Source organism: Engraulis encrasicolus, chromosome 14 (genome assembly GCF_034702125.1).
Source record: "Engraulis encrasicolus isolate BLACKSEA-1 chromosome 14, IST_EnEncr_1.0, whole genome shotgun sequence".
Taxonomy (NCBI): domain Eukaryota; kingdom Metazoa; phylum Chordata; class Actinopteri; order Clupeiformes; family Engraulidae; genus Engraulis; species Engraulis encrasicolus.
The window spans coordinates 13,571,466-13,590,680 of record NC_085870.1 but is presented as its reverse complement, the minus strand read 5'-3'; the positions used below and the strand labels follow the sequence as shown (position 1 = coordinate 13,590,680).

General features: G+C 45.0%; 1 protein-coding gene and 1 non-coding gene across 3 annotated transcripts; one reads left to right on the top strand and one right to left on the bottom strand.

Annotated features, from left to right (window-relative positions):
* Positions 1-324: 324 nt before the first annotated feature.
* Positions 325-19,151, bottom strand: LOC134462093 (store-operated calcium entry regulator STIMATE-like). Of its 2 annotated transcripts, XM_063214963.1 has the most exons (10): positions 17,933-19,151; positions 16,364-16,412; positions 15,041-15,136; positions 14,124-14,245; positions 12,854-12,966; positions 12,427-12,504; positions 9,371-9,520; positions 7,668-7,778; positions 2,106-2,229; positions 325-788 (listed from the first exon to the last, which is right to left on the bottom strand). In XM_063214963.1, the coding sequence occupies exons 1-10, from the start codon at positions 18,129-18,131 to the stop codon at positions 679-681; spliced, it is 1,152 nt and encodes a 383-aa protein (XP_063071033.1). In that variant the 5' UTR covers positions 18,132-19,151; the 3' UTR covers positions 325-678. The 2 variants fall into 2 exon arrangements, with proteins under 2 accessions (XP_063071033.1, XP_063071032.1); XM_063214962.1 differs by lacking the exons at positions 7,668-7,778; positions 9,371-9,520; positions 12,427-12,504; ... (3 more) ...; positions 16,364-16,412; positions 17,933-19,151 and adding an exon at positions 2,686-2,884.
* trnae-cuc (transfer RNA glutamic acid (anticodon CUC)) lies at positions 4,761-4,832 on the top strand. The gene has a single exon. It is a non-coding gene; the product is annotated as a tRNA-Glu (tRNA).
* Positions 19,152-19,215: the final 64 nt, after the last annotated feature.

Here is a 19,215-nt window from a genome sequence, read left to right as displayed (position 1 = left end):
TTGAGTAGAACTACGTACGAGGCTAACCCATTGCAAAGATTCTAAATAGCAAAGCAAGATAGATATAGTAGGCTATGATATTGTTTCCCAGATAGGCCAATTTGACCCTTTACCGCGGAATAGCCTATCACGTGAGCGCAACTCACTCTCACGGTGAACGTAGGCTACATAAAAACAAAACAAACAAACAAAACAAAAACAAAAAACCCCACTAGGGTCCTAATATTAAATGAAACTGTAAAGTAGGCCTATTGTAGCCTACAAAAAAGTGTAGTTTTCATATGTTGTCTATAAAGAGTCATTTTTAAGAAATTACACAATTAACACAGTCAATGCTGGATATTTATTATAAAATAACATAAATAAGACTCTAATGTGAACTGTTACAAAAACAGCTGAATTATATTTAAATGTAACAATTTAGCAAATGTTGTTATAAAAACTTATTTATCAAAAAGTTCTACACTTCCATTTAAGTAAACTCAAAATCACTATAGCCTACCACAACTTTAGTGTCAGGTTAAATTGGCCATTGCTCTTACGACAGGAGTGGCTTACCGGTACACATTTTCATTCACACGCACACACTCATTCAAAAATATTGCACAGGTAAAGAATTAGTTGAGTTGAGTTCAACAGTCCTTGGGAGCGGCATGCTGTTTTCTGCCAGGCTGGGGTCTATTTTCCAAAGACGCTTCCGGATGCAGGGGCCTTGGGCTTGTCAAAGGCCGTCTCTCCTCCAGAGCCCACACCACTGAACACAGATGGGGCAACCTTACCCATGCGCTCTGTGGAATCACAAAGACAGTTTGACAGTTAATTACTGTAGGCCTACTACTCTCAATGAATATTCATTCCACAACAATTTGATCAGGCCTGTTACAATTATTGGGCATGAATCGAGAGGCACATATCGATGCAGTGATTTGTCATACAGATACTGTTGGCCTACATTACAGCAGTGGTGTAGTCTACGACATAGAACGCAGGTACACAGAGTATATCCACTTCAAAATTTCAGGGATTTAAGTATACCCACTTAAAATAGATTGATCCATTATTTAGAATAGCACAAATATATACAATATACCCACTTCTAAAAATGCTCAAATATACAGTATACCCACCATAAAAAAGTAGACTACACCACTGCATTACAATACACTTTTATTCACAGCAACTTACAGTTATTTATGGTATTGGTTACAATTCCTGGGACAATGTGGGGTTAGGTGCCATGCTCAAGGACACCACAGGCTCAGACATGTATGGAGGTAGGGAGAGAGGTAAGGATGGGTTTCCAACCCCCAAACCTCTGATCTAAAGAATACCTCCCTAACCATTAGACCCACCCATCAACACCCAGCATTATGGGAGTCTTGTATACAAATCTAGCAACCATCTATCATTCTGTGTCATAGTAGCCATCATGGTCAGGGTAGCTGACAGAGGGGAGGGGACAAACAGGCCAGTTGCCCTGGGCCCAGGGAGAGGGAGAGCCCACAATTGGGTCCTGTCTACATTGTATGCATTGAGAGGAGGGCCCAGATAACTCTGGGTGCATCCCAATATGTGACCTTGCCTCCTCCACTTGTGCTTGTCTCCTCGCCCCGCCTCCTGGCCCCTCCTCCGTGGAGAAAACGATAAAGTTTCACAGCTGTCAGCCTAGCCACAACAACTTTTGAGGGACTGTTTTTCATTCACCATCCCAATTGCAAACGAGAAAAAGACTCTACAATCGAGCTTTTGCGAGATATTGAAATATAATGCTGTTGTCAGTGATGTCATCATGACGAGAAGCGAGTGGAGGAGGCAAGTGGAGGAGGCAAGGTCCCATATTAAGATGCACTCTCTGTCCTGAGCCCAGCCAAAGATGTCAGCCGCCCTAAACAGGGTGTCAGTCTCAGTTGTCTCCCCCCAAAATAAACACCTACATTTCCCTCCTCCCGACGGCTGGGAATAAAAGCTGTGCTAAACATCAGTCTTATTTAATACTTTTGATTTGTGGTACTCACACCCAGTTAAAAACCGTCAAAAGTCACTATGACCGGTGGCCTGGCACACTGAATGGAAAATACAGCCACGATTAATGAGAGACTACTCACCGCACTCAACCATGACCTCATAGGTCTTACTCTTCGGCTCTCCTTTGAGTCCCAGCTTGCTGCGGGCCCCTTTCAGGTCCTCTTCCTTCATTGGAGGCCTCTTCTTCTTCTTCACTTCACCTGGCTTAAGGCACACACACCATAACAGGCCTTAGATAGCTGGACACTCAAAGCACAAGTTGGCAACTATACTGTCCATGTACTGTACGTAGTTGACTATTTGTAGTAGACAAAATTCGTAGTTAACTAGAGTACTAAAAATCCAAGATAGCACTTGTCCTCTAACAACCATACTGAAAGTAGTGTATTGAAGAAGATGAAGGCCTACAGCTCGACAAAGTGAGACTCAGCCATCACTTTTTGTTTTTCGAATAGACAACACAGCTCAATCGCTGTGTCGAGCTGTAGACCTACCAGAAAACCAGCAGTGTAAAATAGGCAATAGATACATTGCTCAGACGACCTGATGCTTGTGGTTGAGATCAAATACTCCACAAACCAGAGTGCTGAAAATCCAAGACAGCATTTGTCCTTGAACAACCAAACTAAAAGCAGTGTCTTCAAGCCAGTAGATACATACCTGAGACATGATGAGGACGAAGGAGGAGGGGTAAAACCTTTGTGTATGCAGTGCTGCCACTTGGGTCTTTGTGTCTGATTCTCTCTCCAACTTCCACCCCTATATATACGTATATGTATATTTACTCCTCCCCACAGCAGTTTGTGACACAGAGCACTATCTTTTCTCTCTCACTCGCTCCCACTATCTATCTGTCTGTTGTCAGTGGGGTATTATTAGGGCCTGACGTGACAGGGGGGGCAGCTGAAGTGGGTGTTCCTGCATGTGGGGAATGGCCTCCACCCTCCACCCCCTCTTCCTCCTCCCAGGGGCAACAGCTGAGGAAATCAAATACAAAACATCCCACCCAGATCCATGGGTGCATTCCAATATACGACCTTGCCTCCTCCACTTGTGCTTGTGGCCTCGCCCCGCCTCCTGACCACTCCTCCATGGAGAAAACAAATAAGTTTTCCCGCTGTCAGCCTAGCCAAAACAATTTTTGGGGGACTATTCTTCATTCACCATCCAGTTTGCAAATGAGAAAATGACTTTATAATTGAGCTTTTGCGAGATATTGAAATATAATGCTGTTGTCTGTGATGTCATCATGACATATTACTTCCTGGTACGAGGCCACAAGCACAAGTGGAGGACGCAAGGTCGCATATTGGAATGCACTCCATGCGTTGTATTCAACTGGGCCCGCCCTGTGTGACGTCGTATAGTCTGACCTTTCATTTGATGGAATGGTTTTGAAAAATTCTGTGAAACAACCGATTACAAAAGTAGGGTTCAAACTTTATTTTCAATTGTCAGACTAAAAGACAGTTACTGGTATACATATTATTTCGAAGTAAGCTGAAAATACAGTAGTAACTGAATAACTGACTAATGATGATGTGGATTTGGGAAACAAGTAAATAAGGGAACTATGGAATTTTAAGGAAATGAGAAAATGTCATGTGACATGTCTCATACATTAAATGTTTAATGTTGTTCTTCATAAAATTATTGGAAACCCTCCTAAACATTATCTGTAAGTAGCGTTAAATGACAACTTTGCTTAAATAGTTTCATTGTATATCATCACCTTAAGTTTTTACATTTTATATCAGTGTGCGGTAGTAGATTCTTTTTGCCCTGATGAGCTGGGTGGTGTTACTGTTACCCCTTGTGTGAGTCATTACAAGGGTGAAGTGTCTCGTAGCAGGGATCTACTTGCTAAAATTGTTTTATGATTTTGGCAGGGGACGCACGGTTATGGAACCCCCAAAACGACAGCTGTGTCAGACCCCTGGATTAAACTCGTCACAGTGCAAAATCATCTGAAGAATTTGGTGGTAATGCTGTTGTCAAACTGTGCTCTATGAGCCTTAACGTGGCAGGGCATTGTTCCTCCCTAGGGAGAAAAAACTATTTCAGATGAGCCACACAGAGGGACCATTGTGCCAAGTGTTGTGCATAGTGAATGTGATTATATAAGACCATGCACCAAAACTGTTAGGGATGCAGGGTGGGCTAATACAACATGAGCAGAAATGTATGTGGGTTCTAATGGCGGTCATGAACAGTTCAATTAATACATCCTGGATTTGCTTAAGCATGTTTACCACCTCAGAATCGCCTCTGTCCCCTGACTTTCACATATTCAGTACACACATACTGTGTATAAGCACTGTATAAAGCACACACGTACACAACTTATGCCATGAGCTCATGCCACGTCTTCCTGTAGAGTCCAAGCTACACTTCAGTGATGTGACATCACAGAGGGCAAACGCATGCGTTTGTCAGCAGGAATTGCCGGGGCAAACCAAGAATAGATGATGAGTTTGTAAACCCTAGAAATGTATAAGGCTAAAGGCACTCTGCCAAGAAAACAGCTCTGACTGTATTGAAAAGTAAATAGGTACATCTGAAGGCTGGTATACTTGTATTAATCTTGACAAACTGACTCAGAGGTGGAGACTGTAGAGTGACAGGGTGAGGCCTGACTGTTGGTTGACGTAATTCTATCCTGAGGCCACTTGCATACCTCTGCTTGTCAAGTAGCGCAACTGGTTTGATGCTAGACTAACAAGCATGTTTCCACCTCCCTGGTGGTCTAGTGGTTAGGATTCGGCGCTCTCACCGCCGCGGCCCGGGTTCGATTCCCGGTCAGGGAATAGGTTTTTATGCATAATTAGTCAACATGTGTGTTTCAAGTCAACACAAAGCTAGCTAGATGTGTTAGTATCATACAGTGAAGAAATGTGGTAGGATAACACAAATGACATTTCAAAAAGCACCAAGACCAGCAACACACCTTTCTTACAAAGTTTATTTTGAAAAAAGCATATATAATGATCGTCAGTTCATTATTTGTCAGTAATTTTAGTTGACTAGTAAATTGGAATCACTTAACTCTCATCCTTGCTGCAGAGACTGTAAAAGCTGTGGTTTGTTTTGATAGACCAACAACTAGTTGCAGTGATATCCATTTCATTCCACCAAATGCAGTCCATCGTTTGAGAGTTTGTCATTTCTGTCATCATCACCGCCATCATAAAGCTTCCCCTCATAAAAAAGGTGTCGCTCCAAATCATGACCACATGGAATTAAAAGTACACCAGCAGTACACCAGAAAACCCTCCCCACAGTCTCTGATCTATATGCATTGTTGGTCCAACAACTTATGACACATGGGATCAAGAGGCCTTGCTATGAAGAAAAAGACCCTTGGAAAATGTTGAGAGAGCAAAATATAAACATTGACCCACATCAACAGCAGAGCACCCATCACAGTCCCAATAGCATTGAGCTCCTTCTCAAGCCCTCAAAAATAAAAAAAATCAAGTTCCTGCAGCCAGTTCTACCCCCATAGACCTGTTAACGTTTCAACACAGGTTGGCAATCTGTGCCAACACATTTGCCCACACTGTGACATTCAAACTGTGAATACAGTTAACCCATTAGTTGCTTCAAATAGCCAATGCCTGAGCTGAACTTAGACTAGTGCTCATATCACATGGTTTACAAATCTGAGGCCTTCGATCATTAAACTGAGTGGAACCATTTTTTTTAAAACACCTGACACTTGAGAGAGTTTCGTAGAATTGAATGGATCTCGCAGGACAGAGATCAAATAATGAAAGTGACAAAGCCTTGCTACTTAAAAACAGCCAACAATCTGTCCTTGTGAAGTCTGTGGGGGGGAAAGGGACATGGGTACCGAACAGAGCAGTGCAGCTACTGCTAGTATATCCTTGGGTGAGAAGCTGCACAATAATGTGTCATGGAAGTGCTGACTGCTTCTTAAAGCGCAGACTGCCCTTTGGTATGGTCAAACTCAATGCAGGCACATTGTCTGGTCCAACACAGAAGAAATCAATCACAGTACACAAATAAAACAGAACAAAAAACAGCCAAAGCAAAAAAAAAAGGGAAAAAAAGAAAGTAAACCGTCACAGAGAAGTATGATGAAAGGAGTTGTGCAAAGGGACAAGGTTGTGTACTTTCCCAAATCTCCAATCTGGAATATATGATGCCAGCAGGCTGGAAGAACTTTAAAAAAAATACAAATAATAATAACAAAACATTTAACAAAAATACTATCACCAACAACCATACACATAAATACACATTGGGGTAGTCCCATGTAGAGGCTGTAACAGACAGTAAACATGGACTATGGACAAGGGGAGGTAGATGCAAAAAAACAAACAAAAAAAAAGACAACAGAAATGGAAAAGCGGCAGTCTGACAGAGCCCAAACCGACTTAGCAGTCCCCACACACACAAAGACATAAAGACACACACACACAGTCACACACAGACATATACACACACACACACACAGTCCCAAAAGGCAAAGTTCATCTCTCCACAAACACTGCTTCCAGACAAAAAGCCCTTCCCTTTTAACCCACTCCCGCAGCCTCGCTCAGAGAGCTAAGCACGGCTATTGATATTACTCTCCATGTAAGACAGTTAGTAAATTACCTCAAAACAGTATTAAAAAAGTTGTGACCTTGATGAATACATCTCCAGAGAGAAACATTCCCACCAACCACAGGTAGAGCAGGCACCTGTATTTATCTACGGCTCTGCTTAAGCCGCAGCACAGCTGCCCCCCAGAGGCGACTCGTGGTCACTGCAATCTAGTGAGAGGACACAGAGTAGTACATATACTTAGCAATACTAATGGACGACCTCTAAACTAAACAAGTACAGTCACTGTATGGGCGAATGCATAAATATTTGTTTCTTTCTGAGAGAAGTTTGGGGCGATACAGTGTCAAAATCGGCGAAGTATATGATCCTGAAAAAGGCTGAAATGACAGAGCGCTAAGCACTGACGATCGGTCTGTCTCATGATATCCATTAGGCCTTTTTCTCAGCCACACGGCAGCCTCCAGAAACGTCATCGCATGTTCAGTCAGTCAGTGTACTTGATAGATACGCTGAGCACAGTGGAGAAGCGGAGGTGGGCACTGCAGAGGTTGACCCATAGTTCAGTTCAAACAACTATCAGGACCCATGTTGACTCATTATAACAGCAGTGTGGCACATTGCATCTCAATGGGTCATGGAACAGAGTACAGAAAGGCTCGGGAGTTTAAAAAAAAAAAACGACAAAAAACCCAAGTCTGTTTGATCTGGTGGATTTCCTCTAGTCTAGACCTTGAGGTCAACTCGCGCTTCCAACACTTCTTTCTACAGAGACACTGTTAAGAAGAAGAAGAAGAAGAAAGGCAATACCCCCCACTGCTTTAGGAGGCCTTGTGAAAAGACGATGCATTTGTTGCTTTGTGCTCTTAACAGTGGCGACCAGTTAAAGCAAATTATTGGCCTCAGTTGCAAAGCTTCTGTATTTGAAGACACTACAAGGCTCGAAGGAGGGGAAGGGGAGGGCAGGGATTGGTAGTAGGAGGTAAGAGGTGGGCGTGTGAGGTATGAACAGGCTCGCAGATGTGAAAGGCCAAGTAGTCCGGACCGGACCGGACCGAAGCGCATCAGACCGGGATGCCCATGCGGTGCTTCTTCTTCTTCACCGACTTGTGGCCTGTGAGCCGCCGCACATCATCCTCACCCTCCGAGTCCTCCATCTCATCATCAGCTGAAAACAGGATCTGATATACAGAGAGAGAGAGAGAGAGAGAGAGAGAGAGAGAGAGAGAGAGAGAGAGAGAGAGAGAGACAGACAGAGACAGAGACACAGAGAGACACAGAGAGAGAAGAGAATTAGAGAAATGTAACTAATCCCAGAAGGGAAATTAAGGTATCCAACAGCATACACACGATACACAATGGCAATGCATAGATCAAACATATCATCGTCAGCTCAAAACAGGATCTGAACAAGAAAGAGAAGTATAATGGGCAAAGGTCAGGGAATTGTGTTTCAACTGCACCAGTCTGTACCAGTCCAAAAGCAAACTCTGCATTTTTTACGCCCTCCAAACTGCATTGCAGAGGCAGGAGGAGGAAGAGAGTGACACATAGACAAACAAAGCAATTTTGCCACCCTTAACAAAAACAGACTGTCAAATAGCCATCATTCTACTATGACTGCTTTAACTGCACTCGAGGGTCCAGAACAAGCACTGAGGTAGGCCATACAAAAGTGGCTTTGTTTGTTAAGTGGAATTTCCCAGGCTGGGTTGGGCCTAGGCTGGGCTGGGCTATACTGGGGTGGCATTCTCGAAAGCGTCTTTGCTAACGATGGTAGCAACGTACTTCGTAAGAGCGACTCAACTCTGTCTCGACAGCGATGCTTACCACTAAAGACGGCTAGCAGCGACAAAGAATCGAGAAACGGACCCCTGGTTAGTCTGGCTGGGCGGTGGTGAGTGCACCAACTACCCAGGCGAGGGCTCACAGACTCCAGTAAGGTCTGTCAGACTGCACAGGGTCCAGAGCTGGAGGGAAACGACAGGTGGGGAACAAGGGGGTCAGTTGTTCTGGGCCCTGAGAGAAGTGACCCCCAGCAATTGGGCCCCCGTTACATTGCATGCATGTATTGGTTGGGAGGACCCTTCATATGACTTTGTCCTGAGCCTGGCAAAAGCAGTCAGCAGCCCTGCTGGGCTGAGCAGCATGTCTCCAGACCCACCTGCTTTACAAGCCTGTAAATCCACAGCAGGGCTCTGGTCACCGCACACACACTGACTCATTTGGCTTCTTTAGTATTAATATTAACTCCTGCACACAGGCAGGTCACCGGCATCAGCCACTACTGATCTGCCTTGCCAAAGGACGCCTGCACATCTAAAGCAATTTAGTCACTCAGTTGGGAAGTGAATGGAGACTGACTCCTCAAGCTTATTTTAATGAGGCTTCCTTCAGATGCAAAAGGTTTGGGCGTTTTTAAAAGTTTTAACAGAAAAGAAACAGCAGAGCATCCAGGCTCTCGTATAGCTCCCAAAGGGCTTATTAGACCACAATGATGACGTTTCCAAACCACCAGGAGGGCACTCATCAGGCAAATTGTCACCTGGCTTCTCTGCAAATGGGTGTGCACTTTTTGTCCCACTCCCCCCTTTCCCTTAAAAATCCTGCTTTCTTTTAAATGTTTGCCCGTCTTCACCCGAAGGCTGGTAAATGTCAAAGCCAAGGAGGTCCCCTAAGTGTGATGTGAGCCATGACGATGCTGGCTGGCTGGCTCCACTACCACCAGCCTTTGGTGCTGCAGCTGCTGCTGCTGCCGCTGCTAAGTGCTCACCTCTGACTCCGAGTCGTCGTGGGAGAGGGCCCGCCTGTAGCGCACCTTGGTGCTGCCGCGTGCCTCCTCGCTGCCCTCCCGCTCCTCCAGCTTGGCTTTTGTCCGGCCCTTCTTCATCAGGAAGTTGTCCACCACCCAAAACATCAGGGCCTAGGCCATGCAGGCACAAACAAAACAACATGGTTACAAATGTAAACAGAAACGCGCACAAGCGCACCCACACCTACACAAATGACCTTCTACGTATATGCTTTCACTTCATGAGTGACCTTTATGTCATCCCAGTTCTGTGACAAAATAATGCTTATTCATGTTTACGCTGTGTACCCAAATTTAAAATCTAGATCCATACAGTCTGATGTACACAGGCAGTGCAAATAGTGTACAGGGGCGTTGAAAAAGGGAGCCCCTACAAGGAGTCACATTCTTGCACTTGCACTAAGGGGTCCATTGGAGCCCTGTCTATCGGCCCAGAATTTGGTGCAATTTGGTGATGATGCACAAACACTTGGCATTACAGATCAGAAACAACATTATGCGCGCCAGATGTTCTACTAGCATTTTATCCAAATGGGAATGGGGAGGAGAGAAGGGGATTCTTTGGCCGGGTTTCAGCATTAAAAAGGATTTACCCCCATATGCCATTATGCTAAGCACATGCTAGGCCAGGGAATCTGAGGTTACTGCATAATGGTGGGGGTTACTTTTTGCAGCATTGCTAGCTGGCTGGTCTGAGTCAGAGGAAATGTATAAACCATCACACACTGACCCTGCTCAAAACCCAGCACCATCACTTATTCTGTGTATTCCCTGTGCTATCATGTTCACTTTTTTTGGTTGTGTATGCATTGATGATCCTTTGGGTGTCTAGTCTAGACACTGCAAATACTGAGGTTAGCGAATTACTACTGACTATGGCCTCTTGGCTAATCCATTAATAGACACCTGTGAGCACGTTCAAAGCCTTTCATATCCCAACCACGTACAATGACATAGACTGTGGAATGGAAGCAATCACACAACAGTGGCACCACAGACACCAAGCAACAGAAATACAGAGCCATATTTGCAAGAGTCTGCAAACAGCGTCGTTCACAACCAGATTGTACAGGGGTTGGACAATGAAACTGAAATACTTGTCATTTTAGTTTGGGACGTTTTATGGCTAAAGTGGTGGCCAATCTTCATTAATTGCACACTGCAGCAGTAAGAGCAGAGTGTGACGGTTCAATTAGCAGGCTACTAAGAGCACAGTTTTGCTACCAATACAGTAAAGGCCAATTTATACTTCAAGAGAGTCCTTGTGCACAAGCCCTCAGTAATGCAGGTGCAGGTGTGAGGCAGGAGAAGGTGAATCAATGAACAAAATTCAAGAGACACCGCACACTGCTTACTTTTCTTTACTTTATTTCTCGGAGCGAACAACGCGTTTCGCACAAGGCGTCATCAGGTTCGCATCAGAGAGATTTTAGAATGAGAGGGGACATATGGCGGCCATCTTGGTGACGCCTCCGGGGTGCTATTTCGCGATTAAGTAGACCAGATCTGAGAGTCAATGGGAAAAATGAATGGGGAAACTGAGTATAGGACGGAGGGGAACCCAGGGGTTGTGAAAACCATATGGTTGAAACGACCGTGAAAAACTGATCAATCTAGACTACTTGGTTGTGTCATACGAGTCAAAATAAAGCTTTTTGAGCCACTTTTCTGACGGCTTTTTTGACAGAGCGCAGGCGCAGTAGTTCCATAACGGCACGAGAGCAACGGCTTTTCACAACTGAGCATGTGCATAATTTCGCGTGCGCCGATGCAGCCAAATGATTGGATCACTGGCAACGCAGCTAGCAGGCACATTGGCTCTTGTTACCAGAAAGGCGGGAGATGTGCGGGTAGACGCCATATTTGCGTTACGAATCTTCACCGTTAATTTCAATGTACCTGTCCTATCTCCCCTTACTAGAATATTTCTGTTCGCATAGTAAGCAGTGTGCGGTGTCTCTTGAATTTTGTTCATTGAGCCAATTTATACTTATTGGCGCTGACGGTTGCAAAGCCTCTGCAACCGTCTGTGCGCGACCACGCTCCCCGCGCAGAGGCTCTGCAACCGTCGTCGCGCGCCTCAAGAAAATCCTGACTACACGTGAAATGGTTGCGATGGTCGCAGAGAAAAGGCGCTGTGATATGTCGTCTCGCTACTTCCTTGTTCTCGTGGCGGCACAGTTTTCCGGTAGTTTACGAGAGCCAAACTGTCAATATTCTGTGAAATGTGAATGCTTTCTTTCTAGTGTGTGTAAATAAATGAAGCTACAATGACTAAACTAGTAAGTAACAAACAAACAATACATCAGTTTAGCACTCGCGGCACAATGCCTGCAGTCTGACTACTATGCTGTAGCCTTGTAGCTATGTAGCCAAATGTGGCTAACGACATGAGACCTCGTGCGCAGATCTATAACATCAACAGTGGTTAGCGACCAGAACCAACGGGCGCCGTTGCTGAACTATAATCTGCCCTTAAGTCTTCATGATGTATCAAGAGCTACGGTATCCAAGGTAATGTATGTCAGCATACCACCAAGAAGGACGAAGTACTATAAGGTATGGTACAACACGATATCAACTTCATTGTCAGTTTTCACTGAAATTCAATTTTGCATCCCTGAGCTAAACTCTTTGTCTTTGTGTCTTTGCGTATCAAGAGCCACGATATGCAGGGTAAATGTCAGCATACCACCAAGTAGGATGAACCACATCCAACAGGATTAAACGTGGACGCCAGAGGAAGCTGTCTGAAAGGGATGTTCGGGTGCCAACCCGGACTGCAATCAAAAAACATAAACCACAGCTGCCCAAATCACGGCAGAATTAAATTTGCACCTCAACTCTGTTTCCACCAGAAGGTCCGTCGGGACATCCACAGGGTCAATATACACGCAGGATGCTATGGCCAAACCGGTCTAAAAACTGGTGTTTCAGTTTCATTGTCCAACCCCCCTGTAATGTAACAAACACAGTCAGAGACGGCAAAGAGGACAGCTGCAGACTGAGGGACTTACATTGACGAAGAACGGGACGATGAGCATTACGATGGCCAGCTCCAACTCTGGATTGGTTATGGGGTTCAGGGGAGCTAGCTGCGATGACAAACACACAAACATACACATGCCTTACAACACACAAACCAACATTACATAGAATAAAAATAATAATAAGAGACGACAAAGAACAAAAAAACAAACCAGCCAAATATTCTGTGAATAAGCCTAGTGGTTTGGGACGTCACGTAAAATAAACCGTCAACACACATCAATGACAAACATCCTGGACGGTCAACCAACACTTCTCTTCATAATGATTTGGGGCATGTCAATAAACATTGTTGATATACAAACATCTGGGGAAAAACAAACTTTAAAGCCCCTCCTATGGACCTTAAATTGAGCTCTACACAATCCCCTACTCTACCCATAATCCTTTGCTTACCTTCTTCCACTGTGGCATGAGGAGCACCAGCATGATGAGCAGCTTCTCCACCATCATGATCAGGATGTAGAGGGCACACTGGCCCGCCCAGGCACTGCACTGAATGGGCTCACCTACACAGTGACACACACACGCACGCACGCGCGCACGCACACGAGACGGGTTAGAAGAAGTAACAGCAACAGTGGCATCAGGCAAGTAGTAAGCAGTCTCATCGCTGAGGAAATGCAGTGGTGGCCAGTGAGGAGGAGATGACTACTTTGGGCTGACCATTGCACTGAATTGGATGCCTTAAACATTAATAGGCAGACACGCACACAAGCAAGCAACAGTGGCATCAAAACAAGAAGAAGTCACATCTCTGGGGTTAGTGAGGAGGGTGGGGGTCTCCTGGGGGGGACCACAAACCATCACTCCCACCCACTGGTAAACATCAGTCATGCAGATCATAGACATACTCCAAGTACTCCCACAAAAACAGTAATTAGAATTCTTTGTAATTACAGTTTTGTTAAATGTGATTCTTAAAATATTTCTACTTCTCCTGCTCTGCTGTGCAGGCTACTGTCTCTCCATCTTCCATCACTGACTATTGCTTGGCAAGACTGGAACTCAATGCAAAATGGGGAGCACACAACAGGGACCAGCAACACCAATGCACTACATCAATCCTACTAAGCCAGCTGCTTTAGGGACACACTTCGGACGTGTATTATACTTGTAGAGTTGCTACACTGCAGTAAACACAGCGCAGTAAAAAGTGCAACTTTTAACTCTGATAAATGTAGGCCTGCTAGAGGCACACTCACACACATCTGTTTGTACAGTACGTGTCTAAGGGCCAGTTAGTGTGTGTGTGTCTGTGCAAAAGAGGTCTCACCAAATTCTCCAGCAACACCAATGCACTGCATTAATCCTACTAAGCCAGGTGTTTTAGGGAAAGCGTGCAACTTTTAACTCTGATATATGTAGGCCTGCTAGAGGTACACGCACACACCTCTGTTTGTACAGTATGTGTCTAAGAGCGAGCCATTGTGTGTGTGTGTGTGTGTGTGTGTGTGTGTGTGTGTGTAAGAGGTCTCACCATATTCTCCGAAGCGTACGCGGTGTGTGTGTGTGTGTGTGTGTGTGTGTGTGTGTGTAAGAGGTCTCACCATATTCTCCGAAGCGTACGCGGTGTGTGTGTGTGTGTGTGTGTGTGTGTGTGTGTGTGTGTGTGTGTGTGTGTGCGTGTGTGTGTGCGTGTGCGTGCGCGTGTAAGAGGTCTCACCATATTCTCCGAAGCGTAAGCGGTCCCACTGTCTCCACTCCACCACTGCACTGACTGCCCGGACGCCTGCGTAGATGAACAGCATGCCCAGCGAGGCGTCTAGCAGGAAGTTGATGAGGTATCTGCACACCAAGAGAGACGGCCGGGCCAAGCGTTACTTAGAAGCAAAACACACACACCCAAGCAGACAGATATCTCAATTACAGTACAGAGAAACAGAGATAAGAAGTACTATGCGGTACGATGCGGTGCGATATCAACTTCATTGTCAGTTTTCATGGACATTAATTTTGCATCCCTAAGCAAGACTTGCTTAAAGAAGGTCAGGACACACATATAATGTCACAAGTAAGTATTATCAATTCCAGGTTCAGAGAGTAAAGATCCTGACATGTTTTCCCTTCAACTCAGATGACTATCTGAATATCTTGATCTACTCCAGTCTTGAGTGCTAAGCTGAGTCTGAGTAGCCATCCTACGTACTTCCACCAAGACACTTGGCTTCGCACTACGTCTGGTACCTGTCTACTGTGGAGCGATGTTGACCGGTAGGATTTTCGCCGGTGTTCTGACGGTCCTACATTGTAATTTTATCCTATGGTAGGATTTTCTGTCAGACATGTCTGTTAAACGGCCCTACATCGCCATAGATAGACATCAGACATGTTTGTTCAACAACTTATAAGTTAAAATCCTGATTTTCCCGAAAATGTCCTTCCTGCTTCCTGCAATTGCGTCAGATCAAACAAAGTCCAGACCATGAATACGAAATTGAAATGGTAGTATTATGGGATGGTCAGGACCAGGCTAGAGTCTGAGCTACTTGGATCAAACTTGTTGCAGGAGGTTTTCCTTTCTGAACCTGGAATTGACACCTCTGCAAACCAGGTGTTGGTTGGATATGTGTGTAGTCTTACAGAGAACAGGGGTCTTCCTCTGTGAGGTCAGACAAGTACACGTTGGCAAAGTGAATGAACAGCATCCCTATGGCCTGTTTGGATGTGTCAAGAAACCTGCAGGTAGAGAGAGAGAGAGAGAGAGAGAGAGAGAGAGAAAGAGAGAGAGAGAGAGAGAGAGAGAGAGACAGAGACAGAGACAGAGAGAGACACAGACAGAGAGAGAGAGAGAGAGAGAGAGAGAGAGAGAGAGAGAGAGAGAGAGAGAGAGAGAGAGAGAGAGAAAGAGAGAGGAGTGGGTTAGGAGTATGGCTGAATGCCACAATAAGACAATTGGTCAATGGCATCACAAGCATTTGCAATAGGCTTGTTCGTGATGAAGCAGTGGTGCTTTTGCTAGGCAGCGTGCATGCACGTGTAACGGAGGCTAACTAGCAGAGTTGGCATGGAACGTTGGTAAACCTCCCTCCGATAGCCTCATACAATCTCGGTGCCGTTGGGCAGAGAGACTAGTCTCTTGGCCCAGCGGTATCGTACTGTGTCTCCCATTGCCTTGTTGTAGATGACGAGGTCGCATGTTCGATCCCCAAGGGGAGTGAACAGGTGCAAGATGACTTCCGTCACGCACACTTTGCCAGTTTGATGCATTCTGTTTAGAAAATAAATAATAAAATAAAATATGTACGCATGCACACTGATTAGCAAAAGCAGCACTGCTTCATCACAAACAAACCCAATAGCAACCTTGGCATAGCAACAACATAATGCTGTAGAAGGCAATTCCTTCCAGTCAGCACCTGGGGGGTATACTTAGAAGGTTCTATGTTACGTAAACCCATGAAATGAATGTTAACTATGTCCAGAACATGTTGGCGGAACACATACATTATATGGTGTGCGGGCGGGACTGCTGCACTCTTAACACACTTTGAGCAAACATTCATTTCCTTTGGACAGGAGGGAGTGGAAGGGGTAACGTGCCTTATCAGACAGCTTTGCATTGGATTTATTTATTCCTAAAACATATATTTCTAAATTGAGAATGTCCTTGGACTTTTCTGACATTTTCCATCACAGAAATGCCTTTATTATGGTGACGGCATGAGGATAATCCAAAATATAAAGCTTTACAGTGTAGACCTTCATGCAAAATGAAATATGACGGGGTAATTGTTTGAGGCAGATGAAGTTATTTCTGAGTTTGTTGAGAGCAATAATCATACTCATGGTAAAAAAAAACGCAATTAACTGAGCAATGTTTACTTCCATTGTCTCATAAGCAAACATTCATTTCCTCTGGAGGAGGGAGAGCAAGTAGCAGACAGGAGAGGACGAGAGTCTCACCAGATTTTCCAAGGCCTCCTCTCATGCTTGGGCTCTCTGAACCGTTTCACTGCAAAGACAAGAAACACAGACAGCTGAGAGGAGGAAGACTTATAAGAAAAAGAGCTGTGCTGTGCCACTGCCACCCCCCCACAACAGGAAGGGCTTTTGATGTTGACATCACAACACAATCAATAAAACAACCTTGGGGACACATGCCTTTTGGGTTTTCGTTACGGTCATCTGGCAACGGTCAAACACACATCAGCTGATACATCACACACACACACACACACACACACACACACACACACACACACACACACACACACACACACACACACACACACACACACACACACACACACACACACACACACACACACACACACACACACAAATCTGATGAGGAATAACAAAAGTAACAACATTGCTGACCACAAGGGAAGTGGCAGGGGGGGGGGGGGGTGGGTTGCAAGCAGGAATGAAACAAACTTCTTTCTGAAGTAACTTCTGTGCTGGTTCAGCACAGTTCAGATCAGTTCACGTTAGTCTGACCTGTATATGAGGAAACGCTATCTCTGCTACCAGCTGCACCATGCTTCCAGAAGCACTTTTATCACAGGCTGAAGGGCAACACATACTTAAGTGTGCTTACACAGCAACATTAGCCTTGACTGTGCAGACACAGTTCAATGCTACAGCAGAAAGCCCAGATCATATTGCATTAACCTGCGCTCCCTCTTGGACGTAACACTGATGGCTCACAGGCTCCTGAGAAGTAAGTGCCTGTCGTGTTTTGATCCAGCGCAAACAAGGAGAGTGAAGTCTGTTAAGACTTTTGTTGCACTGACTCCATGCTGCACCTAAACTGAGTAAACAAAGCATTTATATGACACCCACACTAGTTCTACGTCAAAGTTGGTAACAGGGGAAGTCTGGTGCACACTTACATAGTAACACAAGCTCTGTATTCAAATGAATCGCCAGCCCGTTTGGTCTCTTTGGCACTATCCAAATGTGACATAACAGCGCACACTAATAAAGCTCTCGCTGTTGTTAAGCCACAATGGCTGTTTTCATCCGACTCCCACTGTCCTCCCCTCCCTACAACTGGGCCTTCGGATATCTGGGACGGGGTGCGAGATTCCCCATGTGCTTGCTGTGTTTGGGTCATTCACCGTAGAGTAGCTTCATGCATAAAAATAATATGCATGATGTTGTCAATCATCAACTTCTTAACACGCCTCAAAGCCTGTGACATCACTGGCACCTAGGATAGTGGCTCTATGGAACATGATGTACTGCAAGCTTTTGTGCCTACATGCCTGAATTCTATTGTTATGAAATAGGTGCCTGTGATATAAATGCTTACAACACTTAACATTAATAAATTGACATAAGAACAACAGAAAATCTAGACACAGCAGTAGACAATGCAGTAGATATAATGTTCACATCTGCAGTGCAGATAATGTGGTTTCACAGACATTTGTTTTCACAGTGTGTAGTAGTGGCCTTCAGATAACTACAAGAAAGGGACAAAAAGATCAACAACACAGAAAACAAAATGTGCGTTCCCAGACTTACGCATCAACGTGCTGAATGCAACAACCGCTAAAAGACCTTGGAGGAATATCCCAAAGGAGTCCATGAAGGCACCATTCTGACATCCTCGGTTGGACTGAGCAGTGGGGGACACAGCTGATGAGTTAGACGAGGAGGGGACAGACATGAACGCCGGGGTATCCCCAGACCGGGACACCAAGCTGTTACCATTCACTGACATGTCGAGAGCTGCTCAGGTGAATAGGTTAGAGATCTCTGCTACTACGGACAACTCTGGTCTCCGGTGTCGCTTCCTCGCCAGGCGAAGTCTCAGTCTTCCACGGTGTATTGCTTTTCGCGAAGGCCGGTAATCGATACGGGGTAATGTCAATTGATGTTATCGAGCAATCATGAGGATGACTTTCCTCCTCTGACAATGAGCCCATCCTCTTTAGCTAGCGTTACCCAGGAAACACTCCCAACACAGGGTCGACATATATAAGTCCAAACATCATATCTACCGTTATGTCTCAAAACCCCATTTCCATTGCCATGACATATGGAGGTGCGCAGACAGCCACCGAATGTAGCAGGACTGGCCAGCTATCTGAAGACAACCTCTGACACGGATGCAGGGACGTGGCTAACAGTAATGTTGGCTAACGCTAGTTGACAAGATGCCATGTCACCATCAACAACACACACTGTTGAGGGTAGTTACACGTCAACGCTCGGTTCAGTTTTGTATCATCGGAGGTTCAACAAGATGTCCGTTAATTTGGGAAGGAAGTATGCCGTGCTAGATAATAATGTGAGAGGTCACTTGAGAGGTTGCTGCTACTGGCTACCTCTTGTCAGCTAACGGCAAGACTAGCGTAGCTAACGCTAGCCAGATAACGTAGTTAGTATATCAGAGGGTAAACAATACTGACATAACCATTCATTTATGATAAAGATATACCACGACACAACTTCTAATCTGCAGATCGACACAACTTTACGATGTTGCACACTGGTGTTGTGGTTAACGCAAATAAACATAAGGAATATCACCAGCAGATGAGGTTGCACGCAAGTCGACCACCGGACAAGGTTTGATTTTCCAGCTGTAGCACAAGGAAATACAAGTCTCCGCAAAAAAATATTCCACTTTCGCTTTAGAATTTAACTTATTTGTCAACAAAGGTATGCGCTTCCCTCTTTTAACAAGTTTTCCCACTCCAAGGCACACAAGCAGGGAAGGGGGCTTCTGGAATTTGCAGCCGCTTCCTACCAATGACGTTTTAATTTTTAGGAAGCGTAGGGCGGTGTATTGTGGGAGATGT

What these genes read in the sequence shown, in the direction of transcription:
- LOC134462093 (XM_063214963.1), bottom strand. Translation starts at nt 18,131, where the DNA reads ATGTCAGTGAATGGTAACAGCTTGGTGTCCCGGTCTGGGGATACCCCG. An exon ending in AGGAGGCCTTGGAAAATCTG is followed by an intron (nt 15,137 to 16,363) that starts GTGAGACTCTCG and finishes CTCTACCTGCAG; the next exon opens with GTTTCTTGACACATCCAAAC. An exon ending in TCGTCCCGTTCTTCGTCAAT is followed by an intron (nt 9,521 to 12,426) that starts GTAAGTCCCTCA and finishes TGCATGGCCTAG; the next exon opens with GCCCTGATGTTTTGGGTGGT.